Source organism: Euleptes europaea, chromosome 11, assembly GCF_029931775.1.
Source record: "Euleptes europaea isolate rEulEur1 chromosome 11, rEulEur1.hap1, whole genome shotgun sequence".
NCBI lineage: Eukaryota > Metazoa > Chordata > Lepidosauria > Squamata > Sphaerodactylidae > Euleptes > Euleptes europaea.
Genome location: NC_079322.1, coordinates 67,895,450 through 67,914,451, shown reverse-complemented (window position 1 = coordinate 67,914,451; position 19,002 = coordinate 67,895,450). Strand labels below are relative to the sequence as shown.

Genomic DNA, 19,002 nt, shown 5'->3' with positions numbered 1-19,002 from the left:
CCAACAACCAAGAAGTAGTCTGGAAAGTACATAGAATGAAACTAAAAAAATCTTTAACCAAGATTATTTTAAAACAGTTTTAATGCTGCTGTATATGACAATTACTGGAGAAAGATAAAACACTGTCCTGTTCTACGACCTTCATCTTGACAGTCACATTTGTGAAGATGCTAAGGCTTGCTAAAAACAATGGGCGAAAACGCATGGTCGCTTTAGCCTCCTTTATTCCGTTTCAGCCAGGATTCAGCCAGGATCGAACGCATGCATTTCGCAGAACGTGCGTTCGATCCTGGCTGAATCCTGGCTGAATCAGGGAATAAAGGAGGCTAAAGCGACCATGCGTTTTCGCCCAATATATGACAGCCAGCGTGGTGTAATGGTTAAAGATCTGGGAAACTCAGGTTCAAATCCACACTCTGCCATGGAAACTGGCTGGTTGGCCTTGGGCCAGTCATGCACACTCAGCTTTGACCCTGACAAATATTTGGATGGGAGACCTCCAAGGAATACCAGAGGCATGACATGAAGGCAGGCAATGGCAAACCACCTCTGAACATCTCTTACCTTGAAAGCTAGTTCTGTGTTGACACAGATCCCCTGTAACAGCACAAATCATGAAAAATCATCCCATTTTCTGTGACAAACCAACTTTGTGCAGCCACTTTGGCAGAAGTTAGAGCCAACCATCATGGCAATGATGGGTTTAAAAACAGAGGTGCATTAATATAATATGAACAAATGATTATTGTTATATAAATTGCCCTGTTTCAGAGTGGATCTGATTTAAATCAAATCAATTTAAATCATGATTTAAATCACTATTCAGTAAGTTTAATGGAGTTCATTTACCAAAAAGGTTAAACATTGCATGAATATAGTCTCATGCTACATAATTAAAAACCAATCCTTATTTCATGATCAATAACCTTGGGACTATAATGTATCTTAAACAGAAAACTAGTTAAACTATCGTTAGATTTTTCCTCAAAAACCATTTTATTTTTAAAAATCTGATTTTAAAGTTTTAAAAATCCGATTTTAATTTTAAAAATCCAATTTTAAAACACTGATTTTATCCACCCTGCCCTGTTTTAAGGACTATTTAAATTGCTTTCAGCAGCCCTATTCCTTCTACTTGTATGCTCTTCTACGTCTTTCTACTGTCTTTCCTGCCAAAACCTGCAATACTAATGTACTATTATCAGCTGTTATGCAAGAAATGCAGGCATCCATTCTGCTTTGGTCATGAACAGAAGAAATCAAGAACGCAGCTAATATTTGCCTCTGTATGTGTTTCCCACTGAAGCATAAGGGAAACAGTCTCTACACAGATGACGATTGTTATGCTTTTCCCCTTGATATTCTGCCGCTCCTTAGAATTTCTTCTGAGAAAAAAAACCAATACAGAATTTATTAAAAACCCAGGCTGAGATCTGAGTACCTATCTAGCAAGTACCCTTTACAGTTATATGTCACTGGCATATTTGAACCTAGCAATTTAGAGCAAGTACGAAGTACTGCACTAAACCTTTGGCTGCCATGCACCTCCTGAGAAGGGTGAATCACCAAGAGCTCACAAAATATACACTCTGTCCATAGAAATATATCCCAGTGCATGGTCTGAAGGTACATGTTGCTTTAACTCTGCCAAGCAGGTCTGGAACTGTTCAGTAACTGGACAGGAGATTGACTGTCCAGGAATCCTATATACTGCAAGGGGCTGGAAGCTTCAACTGATCCAAAATGCAGCAGCCAGATTACTGTCAGGGGTTGGTTATAGGGATTGTATCTGCCCTGTGATGAAAGATCTGCACTGGTTACCCATCTGTTTCCAGGCACAATGCAAAGTGCTGGTTTTTATCTTTCAGACCCTAAACAGTTTAGGACCAGGGTAGCTGAAAGATCACTTCCTCCCATGTTGTCCAGCCTACCAGTTATTATCTGCCTCACAAGCCCTGGCTCTCTATGTCTCCGCCTTCAGAGGTGAGGCAGGTGGCACCGAAAGACAGGGCTTTTTCAGTAGTAGCACCTTGCTTGTGGGATGCCCGTCTCCTTGAGGTGAGCCTGGCTGCCTATGTTGCTTTGCTTTAGGTGCCAGGCCAAAATGTTTCTGTTCACCGAGGCTCTTAATTAAGGGGTTAATTTTTAACACTGTTTTAGCCTGGAAACTGTTTTAAGCTGTCTGTGGTCTGATTTTATGATGTACATTTTTTATGCTGGGCTGGGGCTTTTTTAATGTCGGATTTTAATTAATACCTTTTAATGTTTTGTTTTTATTATATTTTATTTTGTAAGCCACCTCTGGCAGGTTTCCTGGAGAGGCAGCATAAAAAGGTTCTAAATAAATATATTCTTCTTGCCAACCAATGTCCTACATTTGAAGGCTTTGGGTTTAAAAAGCCTTCAGGGTGAAAAAAACGCAAACAAAAAAATTGCATACCCGTTAATGTTTTACAACTGTTATGAATTATCTTAATGTTTCAGTAATGAATTCAGTATTTTAATAGGTGAATCCAACTGCTTATCAATTCTGCATAAGTACAGTATGTTGTGTTTTACGGGGGGACTGTTGAGAAGCAGCTAGAGCTGAGCACTGTTATACACTCAATACTAACAGCATAACTCCATCAGCTCTTCCAGTAGGAGCTTAGACCAGGCCTTAGTCCTACTGAGGGTTGAAATTAAATCAAAACAGTTTCCGCCTAGAGACATTAGAAAGAATTTCCTAACTATTAGAGCGGTTCCTCAGTGGAACAGGCTTCCTTGGGAGGTGGTAAGCTCTCCTTCCCTGGAGGTTTTTAAGCAGAGGCTACATGGCCATCTGTCAGCAATGCTGATTCTATGAACTTAGGCAGATCATGAGAAGGAGGGCATCTTGGCCACCTTCTGGGCATGGAGTGGGGGGTCACTGGGGTGTGGGGGGGCAGGTAGTTGTGAGTTTCCTGCGTTGTGCAGGAGGTTGGACTAGATGACCCTAGCGGTACCTTCCAACTCTATGATTCTATGATTCAGTCACATCAAAGGAAGAGGCATATCTCATTTTAAAAAGTAGCTTATGACAGCTCTCTGGACATTATTACCCGAAATAATGAGATAGCGTCTGGAACACCAGATAGGCTCCAATTAACTAACAAGGACCAAATAAAGAGCACCAGTACCGGGAACATCAACATTTATCCCCCAAAAGGTAGAAGTTGATGAATCCATTGTTCAAAATATGACTGGTTAGTATCTATTTTTGGACGAGGAGAAAATAATCACCATCCTCACCTAAAGTATAAATGATAGACTATTGTATCAATGCAACTTTGTAGTCATCTTTGAAGGTACTACAAAAACCATAAATACTTCCAAAGCTCTCTCTTCCCCCCTCTTACTTGACCTCTCACCCCATCTCCTGGAAGAAAGACTAGAAATGTTCGTTTGTATCTGTATAAACTCTCTTAATAAATAAACTTCACTAGTCTCAGTACATAATCTGTGTTTGCATGGGCTAATTAACACTGTTCTTCAATCCACATCAGATAATAGGAACAGATTGCAGGAAACAGAAGTCCTGGGATATGCTTATTGCTCATAGTAGATAATGGGGCAACATTTATGATACTCATCATGGTACCATAGAAAGTTCTGGGTCCAGCATACCTCAAACAGCATATTCACCCAATTGCACGTTTACAATTTATGAAATCTGCCACAGCACAAGGCAGGGCTCTCTGTTATTGTACTATAATGTCCATTTCAGTGCGATCAGGACAGTGACCATGGATTTCACTCAAACAGTAAGCAGAATTGGTTCTTGTAGGTTATCCGGGCTGTGTAACCGTGGTCTTGGAATTTTCTTTCCTGACGTTTCGCCAGCAACTGTGGCAGGCATCTTCAGAGTAGTAACACTGAAGGACAGTGTCTCTCAGTGTCAAGGGTGTAGGACCGTGAAAGCCTTCGACCGTGAAAGCCTTCGACAGTAATAAGAATTGTCAACAGGCCTGGAGAAAAAGTCTTGTCCCTTTAATAGAGGTTTAATATGTAGAAATGGGCAGTTGAAGCTTTTCATGGCATGGAGGTAAGTAACATATCCTGGTAAATAACATTCCCTTAAGCCTCTATTAAAGGGACAGGGCTTTTTTTTTTTCTTTACACTAAGAGAGAATGGCACTCTGCTCACAGCATGGAATTTCCCTGCGTCTGCCTCCGGGTAGCCAGGTCACTTAGATTGGCGGGCAATTGCCCGCCAATCCAGTGCCCGGCTTGGAAGTGGGGATAGCATGCAGCCGTGGCCGCACCGATGCGATCGCATCGCTTCCGGTTTACCCAGTTTGAGTGGTAAAAGGCCCGCTGCAATGCAGCGCTTCTGGGTGTAACTGGAAGTGATGAGATCACGTTGGCGTGGCTGCACGCACGCAATCCCTGCCTCAGCTCCACCCCAAAAACCTCCTGGCAGAGCCAAGGGGGGGACTTGGCAACCCTACTCTGCCTATACCCAACGGCACTCCTACCACATCTCAGGGGAACCTCAGGAGGGGAAATGCAGGGCCCAATATGGGGTCTAGAGTGGGGAATCACCAAAAAAAATCCACCCCCTTCCTCTGCCACTGGAATTGCCCTTCCACAAGTACTAGATACAATTAAGTATTTTTAAACACAGAACAGCAGCAAGAGACGTTGTTTAGAGAGAAATGTAGTACATATTTTATTTCCAGGCAGATGGCAAGCTTTGCTCTTGAAAAGGCTTAGTCAGTAAGCCACATTTCATAATACATTTACTCTGAACTCAAGGCGGTGCGCTAGAAGTGACACATTCAATTTCAGCATCAACACAGCAATACGAACAAGTATAGAAAAGAGAGGAGGCTAGCTAGATTTGAAAGCAGGGTTTATAAACATCAAAATTAGAAGGAGCAAATTAGCAGTTTATCGGTTGATTAGACAATAAAAGCACTCCAAGGCCTGTTCTAGCAACACAGATATAACCTGTTTGTACAGCACAGAACTGTCAAAGATCAACCCTATCTACATCTGAAGCTGAATACTGCAACATGCAAGCATGCAGTCTGGAATATTCAGTAGCTGAAATAACATTCTGGTTGCTTGATAACAACTCTTCTCCCTCTCCTCCCATACTAGATATCCAGCAAGCCTACTGGCTATCTTTTCTAAACAAAAATTAAATATTCATGATATGACAGAACCATAAAAAAATGGGAGCCACCTCCGTGAACCTCTGTTTCAGCAAGCACACCGCAAAAGAAAAACGTTTAAAGAATTCCTAGTTATCTCTTCTTCCCTTTCCATGATCTCTAAAAGAGAACACAGTTAAGTGAATTAGAATGGCTACAGCTATCAAATGTTTGAACTGCTAAAATAAAACTGGATGCTATAAGAATACTTTCTCTCAAAAGCCTATTTCTACACAGCAGAAGAGAAAGCAAGTATTTTGGAATGGTCCCCCAATGCTATGAAGTGAATATAAATTATTTATAAACATATAAAGCTGCTTTTATACCAAAACACTTATACAGAACCAGACCTGTACTGTCCAGTTCATCTGGCTTTGGCCTTCAAGAAGCAAGGCAAAGCTCTTCCCTGGCCTTGCTGCCCATTATCTACTGGAGTTGCCAGAGACTGAACTAGGAACCTTCCATATACAAAAGACATACTCCTTCAACTTTCAACTATGGCTCTTTACATTTTACCTACCCAAAATGCTGCCCCAATGAAATAAGGTAACACAAGACTTAACTCCTAGATTACAAGATAGTACAGGATCCAATTCCTATGGATGTCTCTGCGGTTCACAATCTGCTACCAGATTCACCACAGTCTGAGAACTAGTAGGATCACTACAGTGTTCGTTGCGGGAAGTGTTGTCATGTTGCAGCCAATTTATGGTGACTCCGTAGGGTTTCAAGGTAAGATACAAACAGGGTGGTTTACCATGGTCTGCCTCTGTGTAGCAGCCCTGGACTTTCTTGGCAGTCTCCTCACCAACTACTAATCAGGGCCAACCCTGCTTAGCTTCTGAGATCTGACAATATCGGGCTAGCCTGGGCCATCTATGTCAGAGCACAGTGTACACACTGCCCTTCTGTAAAACAAGAACTGTCACACATCTGCAAAAGCACACTATGCACCAAGACTGGTAGCACTACTTTCACAACGTAAGTTTTAAAACTATATAAAAAGATCTTTGCACACACACTTCGGCAGTCAAAGGTTTGAAGTTTACCAGATTTTCTGCTTGGTGCTGGCCAGCTCACGGCTTGCTGCAGACCCCGTCCCGTGTGGTTTTTGTCCTTATGCTTCTTTTAGGTGGTCAACAAGGGCTTTTCTTCCTCCTTTCACTAGCAGAAAAGCCGGTAGCCCCAATACACCACATTACTGGAACGTAATAATTCCATTCCAATTTTCCAGTATTTTCTGATTAAGCGTTTAATAACCGCCAGATTATGGAAGCGTGAGAGAATTACTCTTTTGAATTGTTTCTTGTTTCTAAAAATAAGAGTAACTGATCACTTTCTAATTTCTATAAAACAATATGCATTGTCACCTGGGGTTCAGGCCAATAATTTCTTTAAAATGGAATAAGGCTTTAGGACATGAGTTTGGCACTCAGACTAGGCAATCCTTCTTTTCAACTGGCTTATCCTTTTCTGCTAGCTTCCCTTCACCTGAGACCACAATCACAATGCTGCACAGTGGCCTGTTTCCTGCTAGACTCACAAAAAATTAGAAATCAGCCTCTAGTAACTGTTGGTATGGTGGAGAATTAAATGCTCAGTATATCTACATGTGGTGGAAATGTATAAAGACAGAGTTATTGGTACATGATTAAAATTAAGCATTCAAGGGGTATTCAATGTACGGTAGAGTTTGTCCAGAATTGTTTTTGTTAAATCATGTTGCATCTTGTCCTAAGAAATACTCAACTCCTTCTTTATATTACGTCTATTGCGAGAACAAAATCTGCAAAGGTCTCTAGAGGAAAAAGAAAACTCTGGCACAAGGAGAATTTATTGAGAAAGCTAAACCTTTTTATTTACATGTTAAATTATCTGAACTGTTAAAAATAGAGATGTATCTGGCATAGATATAAAGTGGCAGAGTATTATTAATCAGATGAACAGTTGTTATAAGATAGCTATGAATTTGTAGCTGATTTTTTTAAACTGGTAGCTCCAACCCAGAGTTTTCCAAGCAAAGGGGAAACCGCTGTGACACTGTTGTGTTAAATGAATAGTATTATCTATATATATTGCATGTGTAAAGTGCCTTCAAGTCGCAGCCGACTTATGGTGACCCCTTTATGGGGTTTTCATGGCAAGAGACTAACAGAGGTGGTCTGCCAGTGCCTTCCTCTGCACAGCAACCCTGGTATTCCTTGGTGGTCTCCCATCCAAATACTAACCAGGACGGACCCTGCTTAGCTTCTGAGATCTGATGAGATCAGGCTAGCCTGGGCCATCCAGGTCAGGGCATCTATATATTAAGGTTATGAAATTTTCATACTGCCAAATTTGTAGAAATCCATATACTATATCCGTGTTGGCGAACCTATGGCACGCTGAGCCCTCTCTGTGGGCACGCGCAGGTAAGTTGAGCAGCTGTCCTGTCCGCCTTCCCTGGACTCCGCGCTGCCTGCGGAGCAGTTCAAAGCCCCCCCCCTTCCTTGGACTGCCTGCCACCCAGCTTAGGGGCTTTGTACAAACATTAATTGTTCAAAAGCATGCCAAATGCAAACTTTTACCTTTCAATAAAAAGTTGTTTGTATTAATGAAAGCTCTGTTATTGTGTTTTTCTTTTAAGGCAAAAGATGTTAATGTATGTGTTGTTTTTTCTAAACTAAAACCTCAGTATTCAGGTTAAACTGCCGTGTTGGCACTTTGCGATAAGTAAGTGGGTTTTGGGTTGCAGTTTGGGCACTCGGTCTCTAAAAGTTTCACCATCACTGTACTATATCATTCAGGATTTATGAAAGCCACAAAGCTCCTTGTGATTGAGGCACAAACACCCCCACATTGCTTGTTTTCAGAGTTGGAAACTTTCTTCCTAACAATACACTCTCACCGAAATAACATGTTTAATAGACCATGCATGCCCTCAATCTCTCATAAACCTGCAATCAAATTACGTAACAATTATGCTTTTGATTGTGCAGCAAGAAGTGCTAAGTGGCTTCAATTGCCATCAGGGACATCCACAAATTAGCTAGAATGTGCAAACCTGTCAACAAAGAACTGTGTTAACAGTGTATCAGGAAAACTACCTGGCCCGGAAGAACACTGTCAAATGGAAAGAATGCTGCTCACATATCTGATTCCTCCCAAAATCATCTCCGGCTAAATTAGCTGAATCTAATAGTAGCTACAGACCCAGGTTCGTATATTTTAGCAGAGCTCCTGTCTCCCTGAAGGGTCTAGCTAATACCAAAGTTTGTGAATGCTTCCAGAAGGCAGCTACTTTGAACATGCAAAGGCATACATTTATCATATTTCTACTAAAAGTGAAATGGTATTGTTAATGTGTACTTGGGGCAATGGAACACTCAGTGCTGTATCACAATCACACAAGCAAACAAGGTTGGAGTAAGGACACTCCTGCTGACAAGTAGTTGAAAGTACACAAAAGGTTATGAAAACAGAATCCTAAAGAGGTATTCCAGAAAATACAGTATTGCATAACACAACTTAAAATGTACGTTTTCATACATAACATGTAATTTGGTTACTTTGTCATCATGCATAGGATGCCTGTGAACTAACGGAAATATATCACTAACTCGTGCTGCTATATAAGGGCAGCCAAATGACAATGTAATGCTCATCACATGACAGTTATTTTCAGCCAAAGACACACTGGACTCTCACTTTTAGTAACAAAACCATTCCACGTTATTCGACTAAATGAGATGATAACCACTACCACAAAATAGACACATTTACTTCTACATTTCACTGATTTCGGTGTAGTGACTTTCAAGCAGGCATGCTTAGGGTTCATAGACAAAGGCTACAAAATAAATGGAATTAACTAAGGTTTGGCATGTTGATACAGGGACAACTGGACACCTATTATTTGACTATGGTCAAAAATTCCATGAAGTCATCAATGCCACTTTGTAGATGACAGCTTACTTTTTTGTTCAATTATGGTGTTATTTGTTGTCAAATCAGGAACGAGGGCTGCTTGCTCCCTAGCTAAGTAATAATCAGTGGCAGACCTACAGTGCAATCCTAAACAGAGTTATAACCTTCTAAATCCACTGACTTCAGTGGTCTTACAAGGGTGTAACCCTGTTTAGGGTTATACTGTTCATCAATATGTGACTGGTCAATTGACTAAGAATTTTTTAGGCAGGCAAATGCCAAACTACAGAGCCCTGGAAAAATCTAGCTAAGAATTTCATAGCTGCATCATCAGTCAGTTGAAAAAAGTTATTGCACTGACTCATTGCAGGGGAACGCCACTCTAAGAGGTTCTTCTAGAAGTTTTAATAAACACACAAGGTCTAAAAGATAAATGGGTATTTGTTTAAATAAGAAGAGTTTATGAGTAACCCCCTAACAAGCAAACTTTATAAATCACATTTTGCTTCCAAGCAATGTGTTTATGATCATGGTAAAAATCCCATCGAAACTAACAGCCCTCAGTTTTTTTAAGATCAGGGTATTAAACATTAAAAAGTGCAAGAAAGTACCTTAATTATCTTTCCAGCTCAGTCTGGATAAGCAACAGAAAAGTGGAAAGCTGGCAAACAATTGGCATTGTCTTCTGAACATTTTGGCCAACAATATTTACAACTGCATGGAAGTTTCCATCATTAAGTCCTTCCACTACCCTGAGATGATTTACACTGCCAACCACAACGCACAGCCGAGATATTTCAAGGGATTACGCTACTGAGAGAAGAACAGCATTGCATATAAAAACCAAATATCCACGCCCCACCAGTTAAAAGTATTTTTGTTTCATTTTAGTTCATGACAAGCTGGAATCACAACAATACAAAATTTGGAAGAATTTAAATTTCAAAAGCTCCAGAACACGCACAATTGATAGATAGCACATTCAACTATTATTTTAGAAAGGCTGCTATACAACACATATTATATTCTTCTCTTGATCACACAGAGGAGAAAGGAGCTGTGCAAATATGACTACTACAAAATCTTCCCAGCTACCTCTTTAGCATCTGAAATTTCACCAGGCACTGCCCACACCTCTCCAAAGAACAGAAGACTTCTACAGGAGAGTCTCAGTGTGTACTGGAATACTGGAAATGTTGCCCCTACTCTAATGCAAAGCCACCAAAGTGATGCTTTAGTATTATTCTCTTGTTTACAGATTACAGGATTACATCATGAAGAACCACAACTCCAGTTCCAACGGTGCTGCCACATTGTATTCACCCATTTCCTCCCTTCCCAACTGCAACAGTAGGACTTTAGCTCTTCTCCACAGCAGGAAGAGAACAGAAAAGTCCACAAATTTCCACTTATAGAGGATCAGGCATACCTCACTACATAGAAGTAGTTATGTACTTTGACTCATGATGTTAAAACACAGCTAGATTTTTTAGGAAGAAAATGGGATACTTGGACTTGCCTACACATGCCACGCATGAAGGAGTAAAACAAATATGCCAACCATGCATAAAGGCTATTAAATATATCCAAAACAAGTTTATTTTAAGATGCATCTTAACTGGATTTAAGAACTGTCCAACATGTCAAAAGGCATTGGTTAATAGACTGGTACTTCAAGCAATTTTTTGTAGAGATAGCCTGCTACAGTCCATAAAGTTTATGACAAAAGGCTATTTCTAAGATCCTTTGATGCTTGTTCAATTCTCATTTCAGTTTTCATAATAGAGAAATAAATCTATGATATGGCTTGTTAAGCAAACAATATCTTATAACAGGATACATCTTTGAACACTAGTTGTTTGCTTCTTTGTTGAGCAGCTACAAAGCATTTAAGTGTATTGATTCTTGGCCTAGGCACAACACAAGCCACAGATGCTGTCACTAAATATGCCAGTGCAAGTATCTTCTATTGGACTACAAGCCTGGAAAATACCAGTATCACCTCTTTCATATACTCTTATTGATTGGCACTACAGCTTCAGTGATTTGCATTTCTACTATCCGTGTCCCAGAAAAAATACCATACTTAACATTCTCTGGCATGAGAACCTGCTTGGCTCCAGCCACAGATCAAGCTCATGGTGGCATACCACCTCATGAGCAAAGATTTATATCCACTATAGAAATCTTATATAATGGAGGTCCTATTGCATGAGCAACTTTCGCCATGAAAAGGTATTGCTTATATTCCCTATGACCCACAAAATAAATGTCAAAACAGCATACCACATTTATGGAGGCGTTCTAAATATTTGTCCCTGTACTTCAACTAATGTTAACTGAAGATGGACAGATAGGATGAACATTTCTCACAACCTACACATTTTTAGCATATTTAGTAGTAGTTAAGAGCGGTGGTTTGGAGCTGTGGAGTCTGATCTGGAGAACCAGGTTTGATTCCCCACTCCTCCATATGAGCGGCAGAGGCTAATTTGGTGAACTGGATTTGTTTCCCCACTCTTCCACATGAAGCCAGCTGGGTGACCTTAGGCTAGTCACAAGTCTCTCAGAGATCTCTTAGCCCCGCCTACCTCACAGGGTGTCTGTTGTGGGGAGGGGGAGTGAAGGTGATTGTAAGCCGGTATCATTCTTCCTTAAGAGGTAGAGAAAGTCGGCGTATAAAAACCAACTCTTCTTCACCTTTCTCCAAGAAACACAGTTGCATTTTAATCTTAGAACTATCAGGCAAGGTGGCTTAGGTCCAAGTCTATCTCCTGAACTGTATAACTGTGCATGAATTTGAACCTAGATTTCCTATATTCACCAACTCAACATTCTTACTATTATGGCACACTGGCTCTCAGACACAAGATGTAGAAAAATATGACAGTTTCTATAAGCTGCAACTGTTAGTTTCAAGTTTTATGACATTTATACAGCAACATAATAGTTACTATAAAATAAGTAATGTTCTAGATTTTGAATCTGCTTCCTAGAAACCTGTCCCCACAAATAATACGAACCAGACCAGGCATAAAAGTACTTTATTCATTATCTATACAGAAGCTGATGAAGACCCCAAACACAACATGCATACTGAAAGCATGGAGGGAAAAAAGGGCAAAAGAAGTGGAAGTAAACTGGCAAAGCAGGAACACAGAGGAACTTACAACAAAAATGGTAGCAAGAACTAGAATACCGCCCAGTTATGATGGAAGGAAAAGGGTATCCAAGGAAAGAAACCATCTGAGTTGAGTATGAAAGTCCCTGGTACCTTTCACTACAGCTATGCCAATGTTTCATCTATTAACATTACTAGAAGGGAAACTAGATACAGCAATTCCCATCAATCACAGATCATGTAGGAAACACTACGACATCATGCAGCCAAACAGCCAACCAAATGTGGTTACGAGTCTGTGAGAACAAAACAAACTGAAGTTCTCTCACTTCCAACCAACGTGAGGAGGGAACATACCCATTGCCAAGGCAACCGATACTCTATTTTGCCATACCATACTATAGAGGTATGCAAAATGCATTATAACAAGACAATATAAATCTGGTTGCCTGGACAACACAGGGATGCATTTACCATCTTGCCGTGCTGGGGAATGGGAGGTGGGGGCAATGAACTGCTGCAGTGAAGCATGGCAAAAGAATAGCATCGGCCCAGGTGCCTCAGCAATGGGACAACTCCAAGGACATGTTCACTCCCTTTTGTGTATCACCAAAAGCTGCTAAAAAGAGGGGGCCCTATTCAGAGGTGGCAAGAAGTTTCACAAAAATGGGGGCCATTTCAGCTCAGTTTTCCCTTTAACTACTTTACAAAAAACCTTGAATCAAAACCTTGAATTAAAAGAAGAAAGCGAACTGATGAAAACTTTCACAATTCAGAAACTCAACCTTAAAAGCTATAATTTCACTCTATTATAAAGAAGAGCACAAAATATGTTCAAATACACGCAAAATCCCAGTTGTTCTTTTACTTCCACAGTGGTTTGAGTCTGCTACATAGCCAGTCATGAATTTACAGTTTTCCATGTTGTTAGCAACACAACTTGCATTCATGTTATTTTTGTTACTTATTAGTAATACTGAGAAAGGATGCAGAAAATGTGACATTTTATTATTATTTATTTCATTTATACCCCACCTTTCTCCCAAATGGGGACCCCAAAATACTTACATGGTTCTCCTCTACTCCATTTTATCCTTACAACCATCCTGTCAGGCAGGTTAGGCTGAGTGTGTGTGCAACTGGTTCAAGGTCACCCAACGAGTTTCCAAAGCAGAGCAGGGATTCCAACCCAGGTCTCTCAGATCCTAGTCTAAACACTATACCACACTAGCTCTCTAAAAGCGAAGGGGAAAAGGAGCCACATAACTTTTGGAGACGGAGTCTAAGCTGTTCACCTCCTCTGACAAAAAGACCCAGCTTCACAACACAGATAGGTTTTGTTCATTACCTAACAGTACTTTACATTACCCAGATCAAATGCATTGCATGGTGTAGTGGATAAGAGCAATGGTTTAGAGTGGTGGACTCTGATCTGGAGAACAGGGTTTGATTCCCCACTCCTCCACATGAGTGGCGGATGCTAATCTGGTGAACTGGGTTAGTTTCCTCAACTCCTACACACGAAGCCAGCTGGGTGACCTTGGGCTAGTCACAGCATGGTGTAGTGGTTAAGAGCAGTGGTTTGGAGCGGTGGACTCTGATCTGTAGAACTGGGTTTGATTTTCCACTCCTCCACATGAGCAGGGGAGGCTAATCTGGTGAACTGGATTTGTTTCCCCACTCCTATGGCAAACCACCTCTGTTAGTCTCTTGCCTTTGAAACCCTACAGGGTCGCCATAAGTCGGCTGCAACTTGACGGCACTTTACCCACACACACACATACATACATGAAGCCAGCTGGGTGACCTTAGGATAGCCACACTTTCAGCCTTTCCTACCTCACAGAGTGTCTGTTGTAGGGAGGGGAAGAGAAGGTGATTGTGAGCCAGTTTGATTCTTCCTTAAGTGGTAGAGAAATTAGGCATATGAAAACCAGCTCTCCTTCTTGGTAATCCTAGCCAAATATTTGCATTTACACAAATACCCTTCCTAAGGTATGGATCTAGACATGCTCCTCAATACCGACCACAAACACCTGTGTACAAACGGATCCTGCTATTCTTCTTATTAAATATTAAGGTTTTCTTGCCAATTTCTCATCCACGTCCTTATAATAACCCATACTCCATAACATACAGCAGCTCCCAGAAACCAAACTGCACTTTGCTCTCACAACAGCTTGTTCCAACCAGGCTTTAGAAAGGTGGCTTCTCCAGCTCCTTCTGATACACTTTATAAGAGACACTTCTTGCATAATTGAGGACAGCACAGACTTTGAAATGGATCATATTAAAGCTGTACTGACAACAAGCAGACTGTATTTAAAAAACCAATCATGTCTTCTCAACATAAACCGTAGTGAGGCCTGAAGCTCTGCTTGCACATTAAAAGTTTCCAGCCTGCATTCAGCAGACACACCCACGAATTACTGTTTTGTGCTCCATAGAGATACTAACAACATGGAGCATTACAAGACATTTGGACCACAAGTCCAATTATGGAAAGAAGACTTGAGGCGTTCATCAGAATGTGAGGGCAAGTTAAAGGATGGAAGAATAAGACAGGTAGCAACTGAAAGACAGGCATGTGTGAACAACTGCAATGCTCTGATGAGTGACTATTTACAAACCCCACCTCCCAGGTAAAGAAGACAATGCCTAGGTACATGCATCATAGGAGAAAGTCCATATTGGCAAATTTTGAAGATTCACAGATACACATCAGACCCTTTGGGATACATGGGAGAACAGTGAGCTGAATAGGACTGCTACTTCAGGTACGAAATTTATAACACTAAGAACACCACAGCAAAGAGGGAGACCTGGGAAAACATTCTCAAAAGACATGTACTACAAAAGAAGGGTCAACTGGGCTTTTGGGGGGCTAGATAAAGGGCTGGCATTCTCAGAAACATGCACAGGAGAAAGCTGGGGCAGCAAATTTCTGTACTGAGGCTTAACTATACAGGCTTCAACTGGCAAGATTCCCAGGCTGGTGTTGACATTCAGCATGCTTTCAAAGAACTGAGTCCCCTCCCCAGATTACAAACACAGGGATCTCTTTTCTGGTGTGGAGTGGGTGCAACAATGATATAACTGGAATTAACTCTCAGAGTAAATTTAGGATTCTACGCCCATGCAAGTCCCTTTTCAAGGAGGGCAGAACTGGTTTGCGACAAGATTGCAGCTACCTGAAAAAGGAGGAAAGGAGTTTCAGCTCAAGGAGGGGGGCAAGTTGCCTGCAGATTCGTGCAACCTAAGAGCTCAATCCTAACATAAGTTTTGAATGCCAGGGAGCAGCACTGGAACCCTCTGAAGGAACACTAAGAGCTGCAAGCAGGCTTGGGGACTGGCTAGACCAGGGGTGTCAAACATAAGGCCCGGGGCCGGATCCAGCCCCTTGAGAGCTCTTATCCGGCCTGCGAGGCAGCCACACACACACCCATCTGGGCTGGTGAGCCTGTTGCAGGCTGGTCAGCTAGGGCAGCCACCCCCCTGCTCCCGAGGTGTCAATTATCAAAGACTGTTAAATAAAAGAAAATACTGTCAGAGTGTTATTGTTTTAAGAATGTTTGTATTTTAAGTAAAAAACAAAGTAAAAAAAACAATATCATTAACTGGCCATGCCTGTGTCTTCTATAAAGTTTGTATCTGCAATACCTGTCATCAACTTTTATGGTACACATGGCCCGGCCCAACCAAGTGACAATTATGTCATATCTGGCCCTCATTACAAATGAGTTTGACACCCCTGGTCTAGACGGATGGCCAAGTGAAAACCCACTTGCATGCACCTAACGAAGTAGGCTCTAGTCCACGAGGGCTTCTGCTGCAACGAAAAACAACACGCCAGAAACTTAAGCCTCCTAACTAAAAAACAATCCAGTGCTGCCTTCATCCCAGCATAAGGTCTTCGTATTTACTGTGATCTGTTCAGAGAAGATGTTTCAAAACCAGGAAGGCGTGCCCATCCCCAAAGCCTCTCTTCTGTCGGAAATTAAGCACGAGACCAAGGCAGGCATTTATGCATATGAGGTTTTGCCTTGGATTTGCCGCTCTCTATATGCACTTCCCCCCCCCATCCAAATTCTCAAAACTCAACAACAAGCCCCCATGGCCATTTATGCATGGGAGGTTTTGCCTTGGATTTGCCGCTCTCTTGCTGCACATTTCCCCCATCCGAATTCCCAAAACTCTGCACAGGGCTTATTTTTTTAGTTTTGAGAATTTGGACGGGGAAAATGTGCATCTAGACAGCAGAAAATCCAAGGCAAAACACCCCATGCATCAATGGCCCGTGTAGAGTTTTGAGAATTCGGATGGGAAAAATGTGCATCAAGAGCAAATCCAAATGTGCATCTTGCGCAAATCCAAGGCAAAACACCCCATGCATCAATGGCCATGCATGCAGAGTTTTGAGAATTCAGATGGGGAAAATGTGCATCTAGAGCAAATCCAAAACGTCAGGAAAGAAAATACCAAGACCACGGTTACACAGCCTGGATAACCTACGAGAACCAATGAACTCTGACCGTGAAAGCCTTCGACAATATTCCAAATGTGCATCTTGTGCAAATCCAAGGCAAAACACCCCATGCATCAATGGCCATGCATGCAGAGTTTTGAGAATTCGGATGGGGAAAATGTGCATCTTGTGCAAATCCAAGGCAAAACACCCCATGCATCAATGGCCATGCATGCAGAGTTTTGAGAATTCAGATGGGGAAAATGTGCATCGAGAGCAAATCCAAATGTGCATCTTGTGCAAATCCAAGGAAAAACACCCCATGCGTCAATGGCCATGCATGCAGAGTTTTGAGAATTCGGATGGGGAAAATGTGCATCTTATGCAAATCCAAGGCAAAATACCCCATGTATCAATGGCCATGCATGCAGAGTTTTGAGAATTCAGGTGGGGAAAATGTGCATCTAGAGCAAATCCAAATGTGCATCTTGTGCAAATCCAAGGCAAAACACCCCATGCATCAATGGCCATGCATGCAGAGTTTTGAGAATTCAGGTGGGGAAAATGTGCCTCTAGAGAGCAGCAGATCCAGGGCAAAACCTCTCAGGTATCAATGGCAGGAAAGTAGCCGCCAGATCCGGGAGGCTCAATTCCAGAGTTCTACCTGCAGGCCACTTGCGAAGGGAGAACACGTGTCGGGGGGAGAGAGAGAGAGCGAGAGAGAGCGAGAGAGAGAGAGGTGGGGCCGATGCCAGCCAGTTCAACCGCCAGCCGCTCACTCACCCATGCGGGCAGGTCGCCGGTGGAGACGGCGAGCCGCACGGCCCGCTCCTCGTCGCGGAGGAAGGCGAGGGCCCGGCCGAGGCGGGAGCTCTTCCCGCCCCGGTGCCTCTGCACCCAGAAGAGGCAGAACAAGGCGACCAGGACCCAGCTGAAGCTCAGCCCCAGGTAGCCCAGCACGTACACGGGGAAGACGAGCGCGAGGCCCCGCGCCAACTGCGCCGCCAGGCCGGACAGGTCGACGCTCAGCAGCGACGGGGCCGGCTCGGGCTCGGGCTCCGGCTCGGGGGGCGCCTGAGGCGGCGGCGGAGCGGGCCCGGAGCCGCTCATGGTCGCTGGGCGGCCGCGCTTCCTCCTTCTCCTCCAGAGGCGGCGGCTGAGGAGGGCGGGCGGGGAGGCCGGGCGCGCGCGGGGACGGTTGAGGCGGCGCCTCGCATCTCTCTCTCTCTCGCTCTCTCTCTCTCTCTCTCTCTCTCTCCGGCGCGCGCGCTCCCGCCCCCTCGCAGGCGCTGACTGACAACAACGGCGCTCTTCCGGGTTCGGGGGAGGAACCGCCCGCCAGCCTCGGGCCGAACCATTCTCGCGGGGGGCAGGGGGGCAGCGGGGGGGGGCGTTTGGAATTGAGACAGACCGAGCGGTGCGCGCGCGTGCGCAGTGCCGTCAAGTCGCTTCCGACTCTGTCTGCAGTAGTAGGGAAGGGCCAGAGTCCAGTCGCCCCTTAAAGACTCACAAGAATATTTGCTGGTAGGGTATGAGGTTTCGGGAGCCACGGCTCACTTCTTCAGATACAGCTAGAATGTGAATCCATCTGTCCTTAATTCACAGTGGGTAGCCGTGTTAAGTCTGTCTGCAGAAGTAGAAAAGGGCAAGAGCCCAGTAGCACCTTAAAGACTCACAAGAATATTTTCTGGTAGGATATGAGCTTTGGGTAGCCACTAGTCTTCTGAGTTTTCACCAAGCACGCTGCCACTGATTTCAGGCTTTCCTTCAGAGTCATGAGAGCTAGGAACTTGTCTTTCCTTAAAAACAGATCGCCCGATTCTGCGCTTGCATGTCAACCCTGAGATGACATGGGATAGAGGCAGTGCCGCTCGCAATGTGCAAAATGTGGATGTATACATTGGTACTGGTGCCGTTCTCCTTTGTATTGTTGTTACAGGCCAGTTGATCCAGATCAGTAATACTTCTTTTTTCCATGCAATTGTTTGTGAGAGGCACATGCTCCCCTGGAGGAATCTGAGTATGAACTTGCTCTTCCTATGGAGACAGCCACAGTCATTTCAATTCTTGGGACTGCTTTTTGAAACTGCTGCAGCTATAGAAATGAAGTATACAATAGGAGAAGGGTGGTGGTGCCTGGAACACACATATACATAAAAGACCACTGATACACTGAATATGATGATAATTCACAGTGGGTAGCCATGTTACTCTGTCTGCAGTAGTAGGAAAGGGCCAAAGTCCAGTAGCACCTTAAAGACCAACAAGAATATTTGCTGGTAGGGTATGAGCTTTCGCGAGCCACAGCTCAAAGTGAGCTGTGGCTCACGAAA

The 19,002-nt window shown here is 43.1% G+C and overlaps 1 protein-coding gene across 1 annotated transcript in view; it reads right to left on the bottom strand.

Moving 5' to 3' along the window:
• ESYT2 (extended synaptotagmin 2) overlaps nucleotides 1-17,779 on the bottom strand; it is a 79,451-nt gene extending 61,672 nt beyond the window's left edge. Inside the window, exon 1 of the mRNA XM_056857315.1 lies at nucleotides 17,453-17,779. Within this exon, the coding sequence (XP_056713293.1) occupies nucleotides 17,453-17,779 (327 nt within the window). The remainder of the gene's footprint in view (nucleotides 1-17,452) is intronic.
• Between the last annotated feature and the right edge of the window lie 1,223 nt (nucleotides 17,780-19,002).